The sequence below is a fragment of the Tachysurus fulvidraco genome, chromosome 19, assembly GCF_022655615.1.
Source record: "Tachysurus fulvidraco isolate hzauxx_2018 chromosome 19, HZAU_PFXX_2.0, whole genome shotgun sequence".
Lineage (NCBI taxonomy): Eukaryota > Metazoa > Chordata > Actinopteri > Siluriformes > Bagridae > Tachysurus > Tachysurus fulvidraco.
In genome coordinates this window covers 6,485,503-6,509,141 of record NC_062536.1, presented here as the reverse complement: position 1 = coordinate 6,509,141, position 23,639 = coordinate 6,485,503, and the positions used below count along the sequence as shown (strand labels likewise).

Sequence of the window (23,639 nt, the reverse complement as noted above, 5' to 3'; positions counted from 1 at the left end):
CTCTATATGGAAAGCAAGTGATATCAAATTAAATGTCGCACAAAAGTATTATTTTGTCTGAATGAAATGCAAAATTAGAGACATCTTTTACACATTTTGTTAATTAATCATTAAACCTTAACCTTCTTCTCATGTGATTGCTAAACAAAACAGGGTTTAAAAACAGAAGGTATAAGTCTTATCGGATAACGCTTTCAATTACAGCTCGATTTGCCACCTTATGATGGTGTAAGGGGAAGTTTGTTAGATTCCATATGACACTGAATGTGTAGACTTACAGCATGTACTTTACACATGATGCATAAAAGTTGGAAGGAAATGAAAACCCTGAAGCAACTCTGTCGTGATCTTTCGTCTACTGTACTGTTGTTTTGACTTCTTTGACAAGCTACAGTCTTTCTAAATTAGTTACACTTCAGACCTTTTTGTTGTGTGGTTATACATACAGCCTTAAAGTCTTAAACACCTTAAGGGTGCTAGAGTTGTTGCTCCGTAAAGCATAAAGTTCATGTATAAACTCTTAATGGCTCTAATACATGGTCTAAAATGGTCTTTAGCAGTTAGATTAGGCTCATAAAAATAAAAATTTGTGTTGAAGAATGCCGACAAATTTCCTTTACAGTTCACGGAGTATTGGTCTGAAAATCAGAAAAACATGATCACATTTTAACTTTTACAGTGCTGATTGAAGAAGGATCCACATCAGACTGCTTTTAAATCAGGATCCATTGTCAGGCTTGTCTTTAAATTCTCTGGTCTGCTTTGTTCTTGCTCTGTTGGTTTAATGCTTATTAGTGATTTAAAGAGGCTGTGACTGTGTTATGATAGCCATTTATCAAATTTGTTATTAACACAGAATGTACCTTTATCTACTGCCACTGTAGATTAGTGTGTGTGTGCATGTACTCTTGCTGTTATACAGGTTATACCCCATTTTGCTTTCTTATTTTTTCAACTGTTCCCATATGAAAAGAGTAGAACCGCTTTCTGTTATACCGTTATAAACAACCAGATATTAATTCCAATGATGCAAAAAAAGAAGCATGTGCACAAATATACAACACATAAGATAATTCTTAACAAACCAAAGACTTCCACTCATCAGATCCAGTTTTATAGTTAATAGTTAAAAGCAATAATAGTTAAAAGCAATAGTTCAAGATTTATTAGGATCTCATCTTCATAACAAATATGTTTTTTTATATTATATATATATATAACTATATATACAAATGCAAACATTAAATGTGACGTGTTCCATGTTACAAAGTTGTAGGTACTCTAAACTAAAAAATAGTTTATTTTTCTAATCAGATTTGTAAAAGAACATGTAAAAGCAACACTTTAATTCAGTGGTATGATATGACAATATCTATGCTGGTTTCTAGAAATAAAGAATTCTAAAAAATTCTTTTTTTTATTTCAGGTCAAATATTTGCTAATGAACAATGTATTTCTGTCCCAAAAAAGTACACCATCCTGAGGTTATACCACATGGATAAGTGATCACTTAGAAACGAGTCAATTTTCATCCTGATGCAAAAAAATAAATAAACAAACAAACAAATAAATAAACAAATAAATAAATAATAGTCATGAGGCTTTATTAGAACTTGATTTTTTTGCGGTTTGTGGCAATCACAAAGATGACACACATACACAAAGATAGTACATGTACACACGATGTACACAAAGTGTTTCAACATTCAGGGCTGGGTGATATCTAATAATAATAATGCACAATATCCTTTAAAATATCACGAAAGCCTATTATTTATGCACTCGATCGATTCAGAGTGCACCTTTCCAGAAGAGGGGTGTGTTTCTTTTGCGTCAGGAAGCAGAGGTCATGATGAACAATGAGGGAGGAAATATGTTTGCCTGCAGCAGAAAGACAAACCTAACTAGAAGCAAATGAAGTAGTTGCACCATTATTAGTTCCGGACTTTATACTGTGTTACTTATGATAGAACTAATGTGATAGAATAAATGTGATTTAAAAACGTTATAGAGAATCCTAAACAAATGTACACGTATTCACTCTTATGCTCAGACTGGAGTCTTTTATTTTGTCATTTATTTCATTCTTTTTTAAATAGATTTTAACAGATTCAGTATCCAGACTGTAAGAAAAGTCCTCACCCCCTCAATGATTATTTCCCTCTTCTACTTTTATTACTTATCATGCAATCTGATTTATTAGTTTTTAAATAATCTGTATAGAGAGACCTTCAAAATGAGCAGAAATAAAACAAGGCTTAAAGACTTAAAGCTGTATTGCAGTAAAAGGTAACTCAACCAAATATATCAATGTGCGAGGACTGAACACTTACGCGAACATAATATTTTACGATGCCAACAATGTGAACCAACAATAACTTATTTTAAATCAGTAGAACTTAAAATTGAAAATGAAACTGATATAGAATTGATCAGGAGCCTGAATACTTTTGTAAGGCACTGTATTTGCTGTTGTAATATACTTACAACATTCTCTAGAAGCATTGTGTATTTCCAAATTAATAGCAGACATGTGTATATTTTAATTTGTCATGTGCTGGCCAAAATATATTATTTTTTACCGCTAAATGAGTTGAATACCCCATGTTGTGGCTCGCCAAGATACATCGAATACATTCAGCGGTGCAGTAATGATGCTCACATATTACCTCCAACATTGATCTGATTTTATCAACCAACCCAGCTTTAAACGGCATAAAATCTCTCTTCACAGCAGCAGTCATGGAGTTTATAAATAAAAGTCTATGTAAACCATAAAAAAATACATTCAGCTAGAACTAATGTCCTTTTCTTCAGTATGTATTCTCTGGTGTACTTTTAAGTACCACGATCTGTAAAAACTTTTGCCGCACTGTTCACACTGATAAGGCTTCTCTCCAGTGTGCTTTCTTTGGTGAATTTTTAAAGACCCCGGATGAGAAAAACACTTGTCGCATTCCGAACAGCGGTAAGGCTTCTCTCCGGTGTGGATCCTCTGGTGAACTTTTAACGCACTCGACTGTGTAAAACTCTTCCCACACTGTGTGCAATGGTACGGCTTTTCCCCGGTATGTATCCTCTCATGACCCTTTAATAAGCCTGCATGAGAGAAACCCTTCCCACACTGGGAGCACTGGTACGGCCTCTCTCCGGTATGTATCCGAACATGAATTTTCAGCGATGTGAGATGGGAGAAGTTCTTCCCACATTGAGTGCAGTGGTAAGGTTTCTCGCCGCTATGTATCCTCTCGTGAACTTTGAGAGAGCTCGGATGAGAAAACTGCCTTCCGCATTCGGAACAGCTGTACGGCTTGCCTCCGGTGTGTGAGCCTTCGTGATCCTTCAGGGAGCTCGGATGGGAAAACCGTTTGCCGCACTCAAGGCAACAGAAGGGCTTCTCTCCAGAATGCATGCGTTGGTGTTTCTTTAAAAACGCATGTCTAGAAAAGCTCTTTCCACACTGAAGGCACTGGTAGGGCTTCTCACCTGTGTGGATCCTCTCATGCAATTTTAATGAGCCTGAAAGAGCGAACCTCTTTCCACACTGAAAGCATTGATACGGTTTCTCTCCTGTATGTGTTCTCCGGTGACCTGTTAAAGACGCTAGATGAGAAAACCTCCGTCCACAATGTGAGCACCCGTAAGGCTTCTCTCCTGTATGGACTCTTAGGTGGGTTTTTAAAAACTGCATTTTAGCAAATGTCTTCTCACACTGAGGGCAGTGGAACAAATTACTGTTGGTTGTCTTTTCTTTGTTGCTTGCCTGTGTAAAAACCAAGACTCGGTGAAAGCTCTGATTACCACTTTCTTCATTATACTCTGTGATTTCTGGTGTTTCCTCTGATATCTTTTGCTCCTCATCTTCCTCCTTTAGCTTCACAGCCATACCTAAAATAGAGACAGTGATATTAAATATTCTGTATTTAATACATTAAGAAATTGAATATTAAATAATGCAGTAGTTAAAAACTTTAATGTTAATTTAACCTTAAAAAAAAACTTTGATAAGAACAAAATTTAACAGAAACGTGCCCATGGAAACCATATACTGATGTTGCTTACAGAGGCATTTTGGACCTCTGTAGTGAGTGATACAACAAAGGACAAGAGACTTTTAACATACCACACTTTTCATACCACGCTCAGTATGTCCACTCTACAGCTTGGTTGTTGAACTCTTGTTGCTCAGAGATATGAGTTCAGTGACTAAGCAGGGCAGAGATGTTACAAACTGATGTCTTATGACAGCACAATTTTATGAATGAATTAACTTTTCAGTATGACCCAGTCCTGACTATATGTCATCAGTACTGATGCACCTGCGATGCACCTGCGAGCAGCGGTGATGCACCTGCGAGCAGCGGTGATGCACCTGCGATGCACCTGCGAGCAGCGGTGATGCACCTGCGATGCACCTGCGAGCAGCGGTGATGCACCTGCGATGCACCTGCGAGCAGCGGTGATGCACCTGCGATGCACCTGCGAGCAGCGGTGATGCACCTGCGATGCACCTGCGATGCACCTGCGAGCAGCGGTGATGCACCTGCGATGCACCTGCGAGCAGCGGTGATGCACCTGCGATGCACCTGCGAGCAGCGGTGATGCACCTGCGATGCACCTGCGAGCAGCGGTGATGCACCTGCGAGCAGCGGTGATGCACCTGCGATGCACCTGCGAGCAGCGGTGATGCACCTGCGATGCACCTGCGAGCAGCGGTGATGCACCTGCGATGCACCTGCGAGCAGCGGTGATGCACCTGCGATGCACCTGTGATGCTCCTGCGAGCAGCGGTGATGCACCTCTGATGCTCCTGCGAGCAGCGGTGATGCACCTCTGATGCTCCTGCGTTCATACACTTTTGGCTTTACTGTGTATACCAAATAAGGATATTTTCTCAGATATTTTCAGTTATTTCATGAAGTTTTTGCAGCTATTTCTTTTTTAATCTGAACTATATCCTTACCTAGAGGTGTTGCACCTAAAGTCTTAACTGAGTTTGCTGACATAGAAATATATATAAATAAAACAATAAGAAACTGACTCTATACTCTATTAGCTGCTGAAGTTTGAGATGAAGGAGAAGCGTTGTGATGTTGGGCCTTGGATTTTGCTTGTTATCCCAAGTACAAGCTAATAACACTTTAAAACAATAGAGACATTCATTCATCTCTAGTGCTTTCACCTGGCCAGACAGAACTACCACAGGTCGTTATCAGCCCACGGTGTTTATAGCTTTTATTACTATTATTATTATTCTTTTACTCACCTTCGTTTGTTGCACCTACGCTGGTTTCATATTCCTCGGTTTTTACCGTGCACTCAGTGATATGATCATCTCCACACTCCTCTTTTACACCTCTTTTATCATCCAGGAAAGACACGACAGACCGCAACATTGTACAACAATCTGTCCAGGATCAAAATACAAAATAAACCCAAGCAGCAGCTCTGCATGAGGGTCAGAAGAAGGCGTTCTTCTGCAAGATGACTGCAATTTGCGCAAATGAATAAGACTACACTGCCCTCTGCTGTATACAATAATACAAAGACCCTTTTACAATCAGTGCCTACAGTGTCCTTTACTTTTTACAACCTGGAAATGAAATGAATTTCATGCCATACAGTTTGTGTGTTCTCCAATACCCTCCTAACCTCCTAGTTGTAAATATTGTATATCCTGCACTTACTGCTATAGCACTCTGGTTAGACCTAAACTGCATTTCGTTGCCTTGTACTTGTACATGCGTAATGACAATAAAGTTAAATCTAATCTAATCTAATCTAATCTAATCTAATCTAATCTAATCTAATCTAATCTAACCCCCTCACTGACTTTTAGTGAAAGGACTTGTTCAGGATTGAACAACCTTACTGACATGACACAAAGACAAGTATGGAAACGAAATGAAAATATTTAATAAAACAACAATAGAATTAAAAATAATGAAATACAGTCATATTTACAGGTATAAAGGCAAAAAAGAATTAAGATGAATGAAATAAAATATTTGAAGTGTAGTGCAAAAAAGGGACAGAAGGGCAGTATAAAAGGGGAAATATGGATGTAAAGACTGCACCTCACACCTCCAGGGATGGGGGTTCAATTCACGTCTATGTCCTGTGTGTTTGTGTGTGCAGTCATCCAGTACCTGTTCTCCCACCTTATGTACCAGTGTGTACCACCTTGGGATAGACTCTAGTTCCTCCTGGTTTAGCAGCGTATTATTAATCGTTATTACTAGAGCGGTGTAATGTACAGTAGAGTAGAGTACTTTATTAATCCTTGAAGGGAATGTCACAACAGTGCCAAATCATATGAACAATAAACTCACAAATTTCACAACGTGTAAAGGATAAATATACATAACTCACAAATTATATACAGAATGACTTAGATTTCAGTATAGTTTATTTATTCATTTTCTACCGCTTATCCAAACTTCTCGGGTCACAAGGAGCCTCTCAGGCATCTGTGGCAGGACACACCCTGGACGGAGTGCCAACCCATCGCAGGGCACACACACACACACACACACACACACACACACCGGACAATTTTTCAGAGATGCCAACCAACCTACCATGCATGTCTTTGGACCGGGGAGGAAACCGGAGTACCCGGAGGAAACCCTCGAGGCACGGGGAGAACATGCAAACTCCACACACACAAGGCGGAGTCGGGAATCGAACCCCCAACCCTGGCGGTGTGAGGCAAACGTGCTAACCACTAGGTTTATATACATATATACACCCTTCCAGAGGAAACTTAAGATTATTCAGTGCATACCAAATTGCTGTAGACTCACTACCAGTGTGTGTTTTCTCTAGTACAGCATTGTTTTCTGTACTCAGCTTAAGAAGCAGCCTTGGGAGTAGAGGTGGGAGTAAGTCACACATGTGCAAGTCACAAGTAAGTCTCAAGCCATGAATGTCAAGTCGAGTCTTTTTTTTATATATATATATATATATATTTTTCATATGACTCGAGTCCCCCATCTCTGGTAAACAAGCTGTATCAGGTAACCAGACTGCTTTGTTGACTATAAATATATTATTTTATATAACAAGTTACCGCCCTGTGCAAGTGTAGCAGTAAACAACAACACAACAACAAACTATTACACCGAAATGCATCATTTGATTTGTGAGAGCTGGACACGAACACGTTTATACAAGAACTCTTGAACACGTGAACGCTGCATTTCCCGCCCCTCTTCGCGCCTCCAAATGCGGAAGTTGCTCTAAACTGCTTCCACCCGGTCACAGTGATCTCCACGCCAAACAAGACACCAACACGCTGCAAATAATCCTCTTACGCAGTTCACTAACGACATTTAACCCATCGACATGCATATTAAAACAGGTAAGACGCTTATTTTATCCTATACGCCTCGTCTTACAGGCGATAGTTGTGTGAACGCGCTTTGTTTTTAACATTAAATCAACAAATTGTATAAAGTTTCGAGTCAACAACAAACGCCTGGAGTGATCCGAGTCTTACAAAAGTGTCTTACGATACCGAGTAAACACTGGTGAAGTTATAATCCGCTGTGTCCGGTGTCTTTATGTCTATATAAATATAAATATCCGCCATGTTGGCTAAGCTTCTGTTGCTCGAAGTTTGCTAGCTAGCAGCTAGTCGTCGTAAATATTACGCATGTTAACACCTTTATATGCTACCATGCCGTACACAGGAACCCGATTGTCTTGTATGTTGTTTTATTATGTGAAGAAACAAAGCAACACAAAATATCCGGCGAACTTTCTTAAACTAGTATTTCGGCCTTTAACGCTAAAGAAATTTCTAGGTGAAGCTTCGCGCATGCGCAGAACTCCTGCGCGCCCTAATACAGCATGAAATTAAACAAGTCATTATTTAAATTCTTCTGTGTAAACATGTAAAGCTGAGAAAATAACATATGTATATTTATTTTGTGTGTATATATTTATTAGATTTTTATAAACATCTATTTTTTAATAATTATTTTTATTTTATATATATTTATTTATAATCATATATATATATATATATATATATATATATATATATACATATATACATACACGTATATGTATGTGTGTGTATATATATATATATATTATATTTTAGAGGGGTGAATTTACTTATATCCAGCACAGCAGGTTATATGTATTGAGCTTGTATTTGATTTTAAATGAATAATGAAATGTCTTCACGCATTGCAAAGCCTCTGTTGTTAATACATTTCTTCTGGGGTTCCTGCAATCACTCTTTTTTTATTTTTTATTTATTTATTTATTTATTTTTTTTGAATGGCTGATGTATGTATCCTGCATTCCACAAACTGTCTGTTCTTTACTGTGCCGTCTGTTTCGTACTCACAAAAAGGGTCAATCTCTTTACTGTGACTCAATTTACAAAGCCCCTCCTTCTCAACTGATAAAAGAGCAAGATGTTGAAGTCTGTGTTGCCTCATTGTGCACTTCAGCCCTGTGTTGAGCCATCTCAGCACATTGAGTGTTCACAACTACAGCTGTACATATTGCACCGTTCAATTTTGAATTCCTTCGGTTAGCTTTAATTTTTATTGATACATACGTTTACCTAAAATGGGGTTAGGAACAGCTTTAAGTAAGAAATGACCTCATGGGTGTCAGATTTAAGGAGAAACCTGGGCATATTTTGCAACCAGCCACAGACCTTCAAAAGTTTGAAAGAACTTGTCGTTTTGATAGCTTGTTTTATTAGTAGTAACCTGCCGTCTTCTCTCTCTCTCTCATTCTTTTTCTTTCTTTCCTTATGCAATCTTGGCTCTCTGTTTTTCTACCCAAATAGAACTGTATATCTATAGTAGGCAAAATAGTTTGTGGTATTTTAAAACTTCATTCCATTTCAGCCTATTATTCTACCTCTTCTTTCATAACACTGCAAGCAGCTGGTTGCATGTAAAGTGCCTCGTCATGACATGCACAGTTCACGCGTGTGGTCAATATGGTAATTGCAGATACGTGCTGCTCCCCCGAAGCAAAACCACAACTTTCGGTCATTGCTAGTCTTCAGCTATATCAATAACTCCACCATATATTATACCAGAGCTTCACTTCCTGTTCATTTATAGCCTGCCCTTATATGGGCTGTCTGTCACATGCATAATGATTGACAGGCAGTAAGGCCCTGCAGCAATTTCCTTATTGGTTAATACTGCTGTAACATGTTGAAACCTTTTGTTGCTGATTAACATACCCATGAGCAGTAACAGACTTTATTTCTCCACACGCACCAGAAGAAGGACAATGTTTTCTGTTCAGCTTAATCTTTACCTTTAGACTTGTGAATTAAATAGTGTGTTAAAGCAGTGCATATGCCATATAGCTCGTTTGAAGTCAAGATACTCGACACCGTTCTCTTTAAGCAAACAAATAAAAAAGTTATCTTTTTCTATATCAGGTACCTTGGAGTCAAATCATGCAGTGTGTGAGTCGGACACGCTGTGCGACCCTGCTGTCCTCGTGTCTCCTCCTCAAACCGAGCCACACATCCGGAACAGGCGTCTCTCCCCTGGCTCTGGCAGTTGTGGTGGAGGTGGCGGTGGCTGTGCTGCCCGAGTCGACACACTTTCCCCTCATCAGTCATCAAACAGCCCTCATCGTGAAGGACCTTCACATGGAACTGGTCACACACAACCCTTGAACAGAGAGCACAGGGCTCAGAACAGAGGCAGAGGTCCTCGTCGTGAGGGAGCCGGTCAAAAACTCCAGAAATCCTCTCAGGCACAGAAGGACAAGTGGATGGGAGAGACGCTGTCGTCTCTTAGACCTCCGCCCGCTTTCCCGGTGAAGGACAGCCCTGCCAAGCTGCAGCCGGCGGTCAGTTACGCCTCCAAGGTGAAGGCGGGCGGACAATTTGGGGGCATGGCTGAAGAGCCACCTGGCATTGGGGCACTTCTGCAGAATCAGTGGGGACTCAGCTTTATTACCAACGGGCCGGTGATGGAGAACACCACTTCAGTTGCTGAAGAGGACACAGAGCAGAGTCCATCTGCAACTGTTCACCACCTTGCTGAAGAAACGGTTTCTGAAAAATTTGTGGCTTTGCCAAGCAAGTGCTCCATGGAGCCCGACGATTCTGCGCAGCTGCTGCTCACCTGTCGCCATCTAATGGAAGCTGTGCAGTATCATACACATGGTGAGTTGTTACTCACTCACTCGCTCTAAACCCTGTTTATGTTAACAAGCTTTTTTCTTGTTAAAGGGACAGTGTTTTGTGTCAGGTTGCTACTGTTTGTACTGTATCTGAAAATAGATGATTGAATGTTAATGTTTGAAAATGTTTTAACTCCGCTGTGTAAATTCTCGATCTTTTTAGAATGGAGTGCAGTCTTCAGGAAACAGAAAGAAGGTAAGAAATTTCACTCCTGCTTGAAATACAAATATGTAGAATGAAAGAAGAAATATTTTTGCTCTCTGAGTCCCAGGCATGTAGTAATTTAAATAGTATTTTTTTGCACCCATTCTGCATCCATAACGAGCCAGTTTGTTGGGTTCACATATGAAACCATTCAGAGTGTTTTGTTGAGTTGTTTGGTGAAAACTGTCATGTAGGCTTGTGAGAGATTTTCCCTGTTTGAGATTTCCCATAAAACAACCACAATGCACTTAATTCCTACAACTAAACCAGCATTTACACAATTTTGGCTTTGAAGAGATTAGCAAAATAGCGATTTGCTCAGCTGCAAAGCTTAAGCCCGGTTTAAGCATAGGCATGCAGGTGCTGCATATATCCACAAGATTTCTGTTTTGTGAAACACTTCCGGGATATTCATTTACTTTCATTCATAAAGTTTCTGGTGGTGTTTCAAATGATAGCTGGAAGTGGTGAGACAGATCACAGGGCATGATAAGCACTCCATCAAACCGGTTTTATTTGCATATAGTGGGCTCTTAATAACATCAGTGTTGTAAGGCTTAAGAGAGTGTGTCCTCTTTCCTCTCCTTTCAACGTTTAGAAAGGTACAGAGATCAGTTATTGTCTATTAGGAAAGTATTTCTCTTTTTTTTTTTTTTTTTTTTTTTTTCCTTCCGTTTCTGAACCCTGTGTATGATGTTTTTCAGATCCGGTGAAGGTCGTGTGGTACACAGACTCGTCGTAGCAGCTTGCACGGCACACTCCAGCTAACTAGCTCACCCACTCGTACTCCATACACACTTTCATACTCTCTCTAGCACACTTAAAATCACACACACACACACTCTCCCTACTCTTTGCACTCATCTTCACCCCAAATTCCCCATCCCCGTGTTGAAGAAAAAACGTCTCCGATGCATGGATGCCTTAAAACTTAACATGTTGTGTGGAGACCTTTCCACTCATCCTTTATTTTATCATGGTGGAGAACACTGTTTACTTTTTATAGAATATCTTTGTAAAGATCTGGCTATTTTATTGTACCGGGGCAAAACATTACTGTACTGTAGCTTATTTGCCCTTTTTTTTTTTTTTTTTCCTTCTTCTTTCCTCTCCTTTCTCCCTCATCATAAAGTGCTCCTGTACTCACAGTAAAGACCGCCATCTCTCTGGAACCTTATTTTAGGACCCCATTTTTTTCTTTCTTTTTTTTGCGCGTATGTCCCAATCCCTATCATGTCTCTTATATGGGCGGCATCTACATGAGCACAGTTTTTCAGCATCACTGCTCTAATTTTCTGTTCTTAGTGCTGTTTTTAAAATATTTCCACCCTAACTTGAATGTAAAATGTACAATAGAGATCTTTTTAATGGGGCACTGGAAGAGATTTAAGTGAAGTGTTGCAGAATAAAAAGCAAAGTATAAACCATTGTCTATTTTTTATTATTGCTACCATGCGGAGAAACTAGAAACGTACTTACCGGGAAAAAAGGGGGGGGGGACTCAGGTTATCTTGTTACCTTTGCTTTTGAACCTTGTGTTTACTAAAATGTTATTAAAATTGTTTACAGTTACTTCAGTTTTAGGATTTCCATGTGTGTCGCTGCTGAAGTTGGCATTTTAAGTGGGCAATCACCTTAACGACAAAAAAGGAAAGATTTTATTTAAATGTAGAAGTGACGTGTTCTGTACATGGCTCTGTAACATGTCTTGTTAAAGCTACTGGATGTCTGCTTTTTTTTTTTTTCTTTTCTTTTTTCTTTTTCCAAGCTTAACCTCTCCAGTGTAACATTTCTATACCTAGGTTTAATGAATCTTGGGTTACGTTCTGTCGCGAGATGTTGTGCACGAGCACGACTCCAGGCAGAACGCTGTTTGTCTTTGTTTTACTTGGACATGCGAGATGTTCTCAAATGTATCGGTTTACATACTAAATCCATCTAAATGTTCAATAACAATAATCTCCAAAGCAACAAGGTTTCCTTAAAGGTCTAAAGTTGAATAATACAACTGCAACTCTAAAATGTTCTGAATTGGTTATTTGTTGATGACTCAATTGGGAAGAAAATAAACTCAGGAACTGCAAATCAGTGTTGTCTCGATGTCCATCATGCCTTCAACATGGATTAATGTGTGTTTTTTCTTTCTATCATATAACATTTTTTTAAGGAGAACTCTTTACAGCTCCGGTGAGCCTCTTGAGAGATGTGAGATGCTTTTTCTGCTCACCACAGTTGTAAAGAGTGATTATTTCAGTAACCATATTAGTCATGCACTCTCTTTTTGCACCAACATTTACTAAAACTGTTGTGTGAAAAATCCCAGATCAGTAGTTTCTGAAACCCTTAAAACGTCTCAGACTTTACCGACCTTTTTTTCTCTTCTTCATTCTGGTGTTCGAACATGAACCGAAGCTCTGTAGCTGATTTTCTGCATTTACCACAAGCCTGCCTGCATCTCTAAAGCCTGAGGACAAGTGTGAATATAGGTCTGTGGACTAAAGATGGCCATGTCAAATTGTTGATTGTGAGGCTTTAACACCATTTTTGACACATTGTCTTAATCTTCTGCTACCTCATGGAGTCCATGTATACTAACAATGAGCCTCATTTCTCAGTCCTATGTACAGACTTTGTATGTAAATGGTTTTCGTAAAGCAGACTGTAATAAGGTTTTTCATCAGATTTACGTCTGAAGTTTCAGAAATGCTGATTTACTTCACACTCATTTTTTGATCACCTGTAAAGTGTGAAGCATTTAATAAACATGGCTTATTAAATATGTTAATAATTAATTAAATTAGAATCATTAACAAACATAGATTTGTCTTCTTTTGTGGTTTCAGTTTTTTATGATTAATATCTGATTTTAATTCATATGAAACCGCTCGTCTTCCTAAAATATCGTTGAGAATATTTTTACATTCTAGTGAAATAGCATGAGGATTTGTTGTGACCGAGAATACAAAACTTGCTCTGAATTATTTTAAACAGAAGAAAAAATAAGCTGTTTTTTAATTTAACGTGTGTAATTTAACGTATCTCATTCCAGATATAAAACTGCAGTGATCGATGTAAATTATACGCTTTATTAAAATACAAGTCGAGGTTTTACGTTAGTTGTTTTAAGTGTAAATTTACATTTAAACAAATGATTTGAGAATAAATCATAAATGTGTGTCCAGCTGGATAAATGATGGCCTTTGTGTTAAAAATATCTCCACACCATCTAATTAATTGTACTTCACATACTTGAGTGTTTGTTTCCAGAAAGTTCTTCCAGAAAGAAGAGGATAGCTGCTTAAAAGTCCTTAAAACTGTTTTTAGGGGTATTTAACTTAATCTTACAAACTAATTACCTGAGGAAAAATCTTAAAATAGTTTTTTCTTCAGGTGCTTAGTTTGTAGGATTAAGTTAAATACCCATAAAAATATTTTGTCCCCAAAAACCCCATAATTCTAAAACTCCCGTTCAGTAGATGTTTATGCTCTTGTACCAGACAGATTATGTCTTTCTAACAAACTGAAACATTTTAGCTTTAGTGTGAAAAACTGTGGTACTGAGACGCTACGTGGTGTGTTGCTCACACCCGTCTGCACATGACATGACCGCATTAAGGTCTCGTCATTTTTGCAGCTGCTGCTGATTTAAACCAATATGGAAAACAAAACATAAAACAATCCTGAAAAAGTCATGGGCAGAAATTTGCTATGAATAATATGATGTCAGTTATGTGACGATATCCAAATCCATATCAAAATCTTATTTATTTGGCATTTTCCAAAAAAAAAAAATCTGACAATATAGATCTCAGTCTCTCCAGGTAACTTCTACTTCATCTGTCCTGTACCTGATAAAAAATAAACACACACATTTACTAAACAATTCAGGATAATACACTGCCTTATGGGTGGTTACGCAGGACATACAGTATACGTAATCATCCGTATTTGTTTTATAAATTAAGTTCATATGTTTGGATTTACTGTTTAAATGTAGAATACAGTACAGACAAAACAAAGACTCTTACCTTTGTGTGATCCAGGAATCTGACAGCTCAGTTACCTGCCCCATGCGGAACATCTCCCAGCCAGCTTGTGCGATCATTGCTCCATTGTCAATGCAGAACCTGACATACAACCAAGTCAAAAATTTAATCTCTGCAGCATGCACAAGGTATTAAAAGTATGGCAACACAAACATGAAATAAATTATAAAACTCACCTCTCATCTGTGGCGAAGAGATGCGCTCCTCTTTCCTCACACATGATGCCCATCATCTCCTGCAGCCGGAGGTTACCTACACGAGGAAGCAGGAGCAACTCAGATACAGACCCAACCAGAGCGTGGGAGCATGTGAGGTCATCAGCGAAATGTGTAAATATGAAATCTGGATCACTCACAGCCTACTCCTCCCACGATGAGGACCTCTTGGGAGCCACAGTGAGCCATGGCGCGTTCTGTGATCTCCACCAGCATGGAGAAGAGAGTTTCCTACAGACCACAGAGAGTTCTTCAAATAAACACATCCAGAAATATCAATTATACACGTGTCACACTTTTATATCAGGAAGAGTCCTTGCCTGAAGGGAAAAGCACAGGTCCTCTGCTGTGCACTGGCCAGAACTCAACATCTTGTTTGCCATCTCCTACAGAAAATCAATGTCAGAGAAAATTTACTAAAACATGGAGACACTTGAGGGTGATGTGCAACAACAGCAGAAGACTTATGTCAGGTTCCAGAAAGCTGAGGCTGCAGTGTGCTGACTCATCAAATCTAAGCAAGCAACTTCAAGGCACTCAGAAGAATCTCATATTCTGCTCAGGCACACAGATGATAGGGTCTGAATTTGGCATTAACAACATGACCATAGCATCCATGGATCCAACCTGCCTTGTGTCAACAATCCAGGCTGGTGAAGGTGGTGTAACATATATTGTTACTGTTCTCAGGCTACGTGCACAGCCTAAATCTGTAATAAATATTGTTGAGGCCAAGGTTTCTTAAGATAAATGACTGATAAACAGACGAAGGTCACTCATTCATTCATTCATTTTCTACCGCATTATCCGAACTACCTCGGGTCACAGGGAGCCTGTGCCTATTTCAGGCTTCATCGGGCATTAGGGCAGGATACACCCTGGACGTAGTGCCAACCCATCGCAGGGCACACACACACACACACTACGGACAATTTTCCAGAGATGCCAATCAACCTACCATGCATGTCTTTGGACCGGGAGAGGAAACCGGAGTACCCAGAGGAAACCCCCGAGGCACGGGGAGAACATGCAAACTCCACACACACAAGGCGGAGGCGGGAATCGAACCCCCAACCCTGGAGGTGTGAGGCAAACGTGCTAACCACTAAGCCACCGTGCCCCCACTGCAGCCACTCATTAAATTTAATTAATTGTAGCTCGTAGTACACCATTAAATACAGATAAAGTTACCTCAATGTAGGATAAAATCCCAGAGAATGAAACGTCCATTCCCTTCACTGTGTATGGAAGCTCTATATAATGCTTTCCCCTTAAAAAGAAAAACAAACGTCAAAAAATCAGAACATAGAAGTGACCACTAATCATAGTGCTGATTTAAGTTAAGTATTATATTAAGTAACCACCGTAGCAGCACTGTGACATGCCAAATACACCATTATTATTTTGCCAAATGTGTAACAAGCATCTATAGTTAGTCAAAACTGATAGATTGGTTTCTTTCTCGTTCTGTATCCAATTGTTTTCCAGCTGATCAACTCAAACATTCACAAACACTTCTGTATCTACACTTACTTCTTTGCCATTTGTTCAATGTTGTAGCCAGGACTGGGGTCATTGGATATCTGTGTGAGGTTGAAAGGGAATGTGTGATAATGTGCAAGATGTATAAATACCTGATAAAATAACAATGTGTAAAGGGAAAAAAAAAAACATAATTAAAATGCTGACCTTGATGACTCTGGCAAAGCGATCCAAGCAGTTTCCCACAGCAATGTCTATAGTTTCACCAAAAATTCTGTATCGTCTTTCAGAGTAAGCGATTACCTATGGGAAAAAACGTAAACGTTGCGATGGTGACTTTTAAAGTGATATGTATAAGAATGTAGCAGGGTAATATCTTAACTCCCACCTGAGTATTACCGCCACTGACGTACAGCACAGTGGGGTTGTTAGCACCCGTGATCAGTCGGCCCATTTCAATGTGCCCGATGCAGTGATTCACTCCTACTAATGGTTTGCCCCAGAGCTGTGCGACTGTCCTAGCCACCAAAGCCACAGTGAGCAGCGGGGCACCCATCCCTGGCCCTGGACACAATTGTGATGATGGGTGTTAAAATGTAGCATCTAAGGTAACTAAAGATTTTAGACAGTTACCTTTGGTGTATGCTACACAGTCAATATCCGCAGGCTTTAAACCAGCTTCATCTAGTGCTTCACGGAGGACAGTCAGGATGACAGCACGATGATGTTTGGCTGTTTCTCTTGGGAGGAAACCTTTGAGGACATTAGTTTACAGATTAGCTGTATGGGATGAATGCAAACAACAAATTGTTAACAGTTAATGTTCTTCTGCACATTCATGCAGTATCCATTCAGCCAATCATGTTAAAGCAGTAAATTTAATCATGTAGATACAGATCAAAAGTTTCAATTAATGTTCTTATGAAACATCAGGATTTTTTTTCCCACTTTTCAATTGCCAATTTTTTAGTGTCTGTGCCCAAGATGATCATGTTCTTGTTCTTGGCTGACAGAATTGGAACCTGACCTAGTCTTCTGCTCATCCATGTCAAGGTTTGATGTTTGTATATATAGATGATTTCCTGCTCAACATGGTTGTTGAGTTACTTTAGATTTCATGGCAGCTTGAACACTTTCCACTCTCACCAACAAGGCATTTGTACCCACAGAACTGTCACTCACTCAATGCTTTTTGCACCATTCTGTGTCTTTGTAAACCAAAGCGACTGTTGTGTGAAAATCCCAGGCAATCAACAGTTTCTGAAATACTCAGACCAGCCCATCTGGTACCAACAACCATATCACAGTGAAAGTCACAGAGATCAGACTTCCTCTTCATTTATGTTTCATGGGAACATTAACTTAATTGAGTGTATATTCATATTTTTGAAAATATCACTGCTTCCTCATAATTCTTGACAAATTAATAATTAAATATTGTGACAATATTGTATACTCGTATAAGCTCTTCTTGTAAAAAATTTTTTAAAACCAGCACACTGTTCAAACCATGTCAATGTACCTACCTTGACCAGGTGGAGTAATATAGGTACGTCTAGGGTTCGACAACACTTCCCCATCCCTTATGATCCCTATGCCGATCTTATTGGCACTGCCCTCAAAACCGATAACCACAGTCATGGCTCCTGTTGAAAGAGAATTTTAAAAATTACATTACAAATTATATATATATATATATATATATATATATATATATATATATATATATATATATATATATATATAAACATTAGAGAAAATCTTTTTAGAAGCATCAGTGAAGTCAGCATCATAATGTTCTCTAATCCCCAAACTGTTTCCCACAAACGTGTGAAATATGTGAAATATGTTCCAGAACCTGTTCCAGCATGACAATGTGCACAAAGCAAGTTCCATGAAAATAAGATATTTTAAGGCTGGAGTGGAAAAACTTGAGTGTCCTGCACAGAGCCCTGACTCTGACTCATCCCCACTGAACACCTTTGGGATGAACAGGAACACCGATTGAACCCCAGACCTCCTCACTCTTACACCATCAGTGTCTGATCTCACTAATGCTCCTGTAGCTGAATGATCACTAATCCCCACAGACACACTCCAACATCAGTGTCTGATCTCACTAACGCTCCTGTAGCTGAATGATCACTAATCCCCACAGACACACTCCAACATCAGTGTCTGATCTCACTAATGCTCCTGTAGCTGAATGATCACTAATCCCCACAGCCACACTCCAACATCAGTGTCTGATCTCACTAACGCTCCTGTAGCTGAATGATCACTAATCCCCACAGACACACTCCAACATCAGTGTCTGATCTCACTAATGCTCCTGTAGCTGAATGATCACTAATCCCCACAGATACACTCCGACATCAGTGTCTGATCTCACTAATGCTCCTGTAGCTGAATGATCACTAATCCCCACAGACACACTCCAACATCAATGTCTGATCTCACTAATGCTCCTGTAGCTGAATGATCACTAATCCCCACAGACACACTCCAACATCTAGTGGAAAACCATCACAAAAGAGTGAAGCGTGTTATAAACCAGAAAAGTGAATAAATCTGGGATGTGATGTTCAACACACACATATGGGTGTAATGGTCAGCTGTCACAATCCTTTGACCATATATTGTGTGTGTGTATGTATACATATATACAAAATGTTTATTAAAACCATTACACATGACATTTGGCATGTGTTGAAACCTTTGCCTAAATCTTCACCATTTCTGAAAGCTTATGATAGCTAGGAGTCGACACTACACACGAGATTCGAGTCAGTTCCATTTAAAGCATTTCAAAACATACGAAATATAAACTGGTCGATTTCGCTGTCTGACTAATATCCTTTTCCACAACATAAACAATTGTGTTCATCAAATGTTTCATTGGAGATTGAGGAGGGGATTGTGGAAAGGTCTGAAGCGATTCACAACACCTGGGAACCGATTCGGAGTCGCTTATAACATTCAGGAGTCGATTACCAAGTTAGGCAGCAATGCGCAGTCTCTGCAATCCCAAATAAACAGGCGTGTTGTCAGACTAATAGCGTCGAACAAATCACACGATGTCGCTATGTGGTATACAACACAATTATGGATGCAGTGAATCATTTTTAAAAATAAGTTGTCTGTATTTACCTACTTGTCTCCACACTACTAGCAACCTAGCTTAACTGTTTCCTTTAGGGCCCATAACAAAATTTATAGGTGCCTGTATTTTTTTATGAAGAAAAATAAAATCAATATACTTGTATAGTTTTACTCAAGTTCTGTCAAATGCTTCAGACAACAACAAAATCGTCATTGTATTCATTTAGAAGAGCTTTATATGACGTCTGTAAATGTTAAAAACGAACCAGTTGCAACGTACGTATTTCTTTAGTCAGGCAAATATCAGGGCAGCACAGTAAGGGTGAACATGTGCAGCCCTCTGAGCACAAAGCTTTGGAGCTGTACAGAGCACAGATCTCCTCTATTCTACTAGGTTTTTATTTTAACTGTGGCTGGTAAGCATTTTTAATCACCTTTTGCAAAAAAGCAACAACAACAAACAAATTCCCTTTAAAGATTAACTTTAGTAGTTAATTCAGCTTCATCTCTGAATATTAAATAACTCTTGTGTTAATTCAGGCCTATTATTATTATTGTTGTTGTTGTTGTTATGTTGTCCGGCAGAAAACTTTAGATTGCTGGCTTGTTTTTAAGTTTCATGCAGAAAGCCACCAGTGCACACTGTTGATCAGTAACCTGATTTGTTTACTAATAGACTCTTGTGTAAGCTGTTGTGTTGCACGCACGACGCTCGTAGGCAGCGTTTTGACTCAGTGTCTGTATCTCCTGCAGGTGTGTGTGTGTGTCTGCGTGTACGTGCCGTGTTTGGTCTCAGAAACATGTCGAAGAGAGCGAAGAAAAACGAGGCGTCTGCAGAAGCAGGTCAATAATCTGTGTTCTGCCTACACATATTGTGCTTTACATACATCTGTTTCATTTATGTGTATATAATATATGTCTTATAGCCTTTATATTTATTCACTGTACATATGTTTCCATATATATCTATTACATGCTGTACAAGCATATAATATATATATATATATATATATATATATATATATATATATATAGAGAGAGAGAGAGAGAGATATGTAAACATGTGTACAGCATGTAATATATATATGTATATAACATATGTACAGTGAATAAATATAAAGGCTATAGCAGTGCAGAGATGTGTGGACATTGTTGAAAAGTACAAGTCAATGGTTCTAAGGCTATGGCACTGAAAAAATGTGCAGACACTTTTGTAAAGGAACAACAAGTAGAAGGTTATAAGGTCATGGCATACGGTTATTTTAAAACTTGTGAATATCTCCAATAATCGAGATTACAATGAAGGTATGTGAGAAGGATAAACAATGGTGACCGCTGATTGGTTAGTGGGAACAATGGTGATCAGGGATCAATCGCTAGATTACTCGCTAAGAAATTTAGCAAATTAAAGTCACTAAAGGGACTAGTAATCTGTTGATTAAATTTTTATGTTGGTTTGATCTATATGTCCGTGTTTGATCACTTTCATAAATGATAGAACCACCAACAAAGAAAGGGAAGAAGGCGAAGGAACCCGAAGCCCCAGTGTTGTATGACGACCCCCCAGATAAACTGACCAGCAAGGACGGCCGGGCAGCCAACACGAAGATAACCTCTTGGAACGTAGATGGCCTGCGTGCCTGGGTTAAGAAGAAAGGGCTTGATGTAAGTGTAAAGTCACATTTGTCTTTTTCCTTCATTGCATTCTGTATTCTTTGATTATTTTCTGTATGCTTAATGCTTGCCATCTTGTGATGGATTCTTTCTCTTTGTTTTTTGTTGATCTCTACCTACAGTGGGTGCGTCAGGAGGCTCCAGATGTGCTTTGTCTTCAGGAGACTAAGTGTGCTGAGAAAGCTTTACCAGCGGACATCACCTCTATGCCTGAGTATCCATATAAGTACTGGGCAGGCTCAGAAGATAAAGAGGGTTACAGTGGCGTGGCCATGCTCTGCAAGACCGAGCCTCTTAAAATTACTTATGGCATTGGTGAGTGCTGTTTTAAATTTGATTTCGCTTCCCTACAAGCAGGCATTTGATGGCACTTATTGGTAGAAATCAAACAGCCCAAAAGTATCACTTGCAGCAGGGTGAAGAGAATTGTTTCATGCCAGATATGTGTATTTGTTACAAGGCATTTGGGTTTATTTTATTTTTACTTTTGCCACTGAAGATAAGTGTTAAAAGATTTTCAGGCATGTATTAAGTTTAGAAATATTTACAATTGACAGATTTTAACAAAGAATGTTTTGCAATGCTTAACTTTTTACTACCTCCAAATTATGAGTAGTTATTTATTGAACTTGAACTCAAATTCATGACACCATACAAGTTCACATTACACCATATAAGACTTTGAACATCCGTTTTTATCATAATGCATTATTTTAGTTTACTGCTGAGAGTAATAGGAATCAGCAGGATTATAGGATATATATATATATATATATATATATATATATATATATATATATATATATATACACACTATAAAATGTTCTTGGTCATTAAATGCATGTATTTTTGTTTACTTGACTTGTTTACAGGATTACTGTATATTTACCATAATTCTTTAGATGATTGTTTATTGTTCCTCAGATTATGGTACAATTATTTATACTGCATTAAATTTTAGTTGAGAGCTTTAAACGATCAGTTGACCTGAACATTCTTTCCTCCTGCAGGTAAAGAGGAGCATGACAAAGAGGGCCGTGTGATCACTGCAGAGTTCCCTTCCTACTTCCTGGTTACTGCATACGTGCCCAATGCTGGCCGTGGCCTGGTTCGCCTCGACTATCGCAAAACGTGGGATGTAGACTTCCGTGAATACCTGAGCAACCTGGACAGACGTAAGCCCTTGGTGCTGTGTGGTGACCTCAATGTGGCCCACCAGGAGATTGACCTGAAAAACCCCAAAGGCAACCGTAAGAATGCAGGCTTTACTCCCGAAGAACGGGAAGGTTTCAGCCAGCTCCTGGCTGCTGGTTTTATCGATAGCTTCCGTGAGGTGTATCCGGAGCAGACCAACGCCTACACCTTCTGGACGTACATGATGAATGCACGGTCCAAGAACGTGGGCTGGCGCTTGGACTACTTCGTGCTCTCTACTGCTTTGCTCCCAAGCTTGTGTGACAGCAAAATTCGTAACACGGCCATGGGGAGTGACCACTGCCCCATTACCCTTCATTTGGCTTTATAATCATATAACCACTAATGTCCGTATGCTTTCAGGGAGTCGCAGTCACTACTTTCTTAAGAAAGCAGTTAGTTGTTTCACCTTTTTGTCCCCCCTAACTTGTGTAGTTTATATACACAATATACAGAAACTCTTAATTAGGCCATTAGTGCTAAGAGGGAACAGATAGTAGGTTCAATTTAGAGTTTGTAGTTATGTTGCAGATGTTCACACAAAATGTTTTTATTTTCCCATTGTACTTAGTTCTTATAAAAATCTCCAAATGAAGCCTGACCTCAGAGCATGGCATATGATGGAGACTTTGATCTTCTACATCTGTCTTGTTTTATTCCAGGAAGCAGATGACATGAATTTACATTCTTGTTCAAGCCAATGTGAAATGGGGGAAAAAAGTACTCCAGCTCCAAATCAAAGCATAGTTCATGTTCATCTGGATCAATGTTCACAAGAGTCACGAGCCGTTACCGTTAAATGTCGAGTTTCTGAACCTTTTAAAACCCCAGTTTTGAAACACCGGTGATTCTAGAGCTGTATGACTGATTACCAAAACCGTGCAATTGGCAGGTTTCTAGACAAATGACTTTGTATTACTGCAATGCTGTGAATGAATGCAAGGTGATCGATTGATGTATTTTGGTTTAGTTTCAGGTATGAACTTGTTTGATTAATTTCCCTTTAGTTAGCAGTTGTTTCATAATCATCTTCACTGTGCTTCCTACTCTTACTGCAAAACAGTCTATTTTTTACTCACTTCTGCTGAAACAAAAATAAATTGCTGAACAAAAGGCATTTTGTGTTTGTCTATTTTTGACACCTATTGATGGCTAGTCAAGTATGTGAAAGTTATATCACTCAAGTATTGCTGTATCTGCTATTCCTTTATTAGAACCTACTAAAGTAGCCTGTTGTGTCTAAAAAAAAACCCTGTTGCACAGGACACACACATAAGGCTAATGTTGTGGAGTCAGTTCACCTACCTGCATGTTTTTGGGAGGCTGGAAGACACTAGAAAACTCAGCAGAAACCCAAGTAGACATTGGGAAAGAAACCAAAACACAGTATCCTGAGCTCAGGCAGGAGGCAAACTGCACTGGAGAACAAGCTAAAGTTTTCATCCTTTCTGTCAAAAACACATCACATCTGGGTGAAGGCTATCGTGCTGTTAAAAAAAGCCAAGCTAAGCTGGTAAACCACCTTGTAATTTGAACAAA

The 23,639-nt window shown here is 39.0% G+C and overlaps 4 protein-coding genes across 7 annotated transcripts; 2 read left to right on the top strand and 2 right to left on the bottom strand.

The window, feature by feature from the left end:
* Positions 1 to 1,587: 1,587 nt before the first annotated feature.
* Positions 1,588 to 5,528, bottom strand: LOC113647244 (zinc finger protein 135-like). Its single transcript, XM_027153884.2, has 2 exons — positions 5,267 to 5,528; positions 1,588 to 3,888 (listed from the first exon to the last, which is right to left on the bottom strand). Exons 1-2 carry the CDS (start codon positions 5,394 to 5,396, stop codon positions 2,789 to 2,791), a joined length of 1,230 nt encoding a protein of 409 aa, XP_027009685.1. The 5' UTR covers positions 5,397 to 5,528; the 3' UTR covers positions 1,588 to 2,788.
* A 1,681-nt stretch (positions 5,529 to 7,209) lies between these two features.
* On the top strand, positions 7,210 to 12,475 carry si:ch211-214j24.10 (uncharacterized protein LOC558894 homolog). Its single transcript, XM_027153895.2, has 4 exons — positions 7,210 to 7,363; positions 9,428 to 10,165; positions 10,346 to 10,378; positions 11,092 to 12,475. Exons 1-4 carry the CDS (start codon positions 7,348 to 7,350, stop codon positions 11,127 to 11,129), a joined length of 825 nt encoding a protein of 274 aa, XP_027009696.1. The 5' UTR covers positions 7,210 to 7,347; the 3' UTR covers positions 11,130 to 12,475.
* A 1,658-nt stretch (positions 12,476 to 14,133) lies between these two features.
* On the bottom strand, positions 14,134 to 19,409 carry LOC113647247 (O-sialoglycoprotein endopeptidase). 3 transcript variants are annotated; one of them, XM_027153889.2, is made up of 12 exons: positions 19,281 to 19,409; positions 17,657 to 17,776; positions 16,764 to 16,883; positions 16,519 to 16,694; positions 16,338 to 16,433; positions 16,182 to 16,231; positions 15,840 to 15,918; positions 14,969 to 15,034; positions 14,789 to 14,879; positions 14,610 to 14,685; positions 14,416 to 14,514; positions 14,134 to 14,235 (listed from the first exon to the last, which is right to left on the bottom strand). In XM_027153889.2, the coding sequence occupies exons 2-12, from the start codon at positions 17,769 to 17,771 to the stop codon at positions 14,196 to 14,198; spliced, it is 1,008 nt and encodes a 335-aa protein (XP_027009690.1). In that variant the 5' UTR covers positions 17,772 to 17,776; positions 19,281 to 19,409; the 3' UTR covers positions 14,134 to 14,195. The 3 variants fall into 3 exon arrangements, with proteins under 3 accessions (XP_027009690.1, XP_027009691.1, XP_027009692.1); XM_027153890.2 differs by having other exon boundaries at positions 19,285 to 19,403; XM_027153891.2 differs by lacking the exon at positions 19,281 to 19,409 and adding an exon at positions 19,125 to 19,249.
* On the top strand, positions 19,193 to 23,217 carry apex1 (APEX nuclease (multifunctional DNA repair enzyme) 1). 2 transcript variants are annotated; one of them, XM_047804376.1, is made up of 5 exons: positions 19,193 to 19,220; positions 19,986 to 20,075; positions 20,731 to 20,897; positions 21,029 to 21,221; positions 21,917 to 23,217. In XM_047804376.1, the coding sequence occupies exons 1-5, from the start codon at positions 19,208 to 19,210 to the stop codon at positions 22,429 to 22,431; spliced, it is 978 nt and encodes a 325-aa protein (XP_047660332.1). In that variant the 5' UTR covers positions 19,193 to 19,207; the 3' UTR covers positions 22,432 to 23,217. The 2 variants fall into 2 exon arrangements, with proteins under 2 accessions (XP_047660332.1, XP_027009693.1); XM_027153892.2 differs by lacking the exon at positions 19,193 to 19,220 and adding an exon at positions 19,505 to 19,648.
* The last annotated feature ends 422 nt before the right edge of the window (positions 23,218 to 23,639 follow it).

What these genes read in the sequence shown, in the direction of transcription:
- LOC113647244 (XM_027153884.2), bottom strand. Translation starts at nt 5,396, where the DNA reads ATGTTGCGGTCTGTCGTGTCTTTCCTGGATGATAAAAGAGGTGTAAAA. An exon ending in CGTAGGTGCAACAAACGAAG is followed by an intron (nt 3,889 to 5,266) that starts GTGAGTAAAAGA and finishes TCTCTATTTTAG; the next exon opens with GTATGGCTGTGAAGCTAAAG.
- si:ch211-214j24.10 (XM_027153895.2), top strand. An exon ending in TGTGCAGTATCATACACATG is followed by an intron (nt 10,166 to 10,345) that starts GTGAGTTGTTAC and finishes CGATCTTTTTAG; the next exon opens with AATGGAGTGCAGTCTTCAGG. An exon ending in CTTCAGGAAACAGAAAGAAG is followed by an intron (nt 10,379 to 11,091) that starts GTAAGAAATTTC and finishes GATGTTTTTCAG; the next exon opens with ATCCGGTGAAGGTCGTGTGG.
- LOC113647247 (XM_027153889.2), bottom strand. Translation starts at nt 17,771, where the DNA reads ATGACTGTGGTTATCGGTTTTGAGGGCAGTGCCAATAAGATCGGCATA. An exon ending in GCTTTGCCAGAGTCATCAAG is followed by an intron (nt 16,232 to 16,337) that starts GTCAGCATTTTA and finishes AACCTCACACAG; the next exon opens with ATATCCAATGACCCCAGTCC. An exon ending in ACCTGTGCTTTTCCCTTCAG is followed by an intron (nt 14,880 to 14,968) that starts GCAAGGACTCTT and finishes TGTGGTCTGTAG; the next exon opens with GAAACTCTCTTCTCCATGCT.
- apex1 (XM_047804376.1), top strand. An exon ending in TTAAGAAGAAAGGGCTTGAT is followed by an intron (nt 20,898 to 21,028) that starts GTAAGTGTAAAG and finishes CTCTACCTACAG; the next exon opens with TGGGTGCGTCAGGAGGCTCC. An exon ending in TAAAATTACTTATGGCATTG is followed by an intron (nt 21,222 to 21,916) that starts GTGAGTGCTGTT and finishes TTCCTCCTGCAG; the next exon opens with GTAAAGAGGAGCATGACAAA.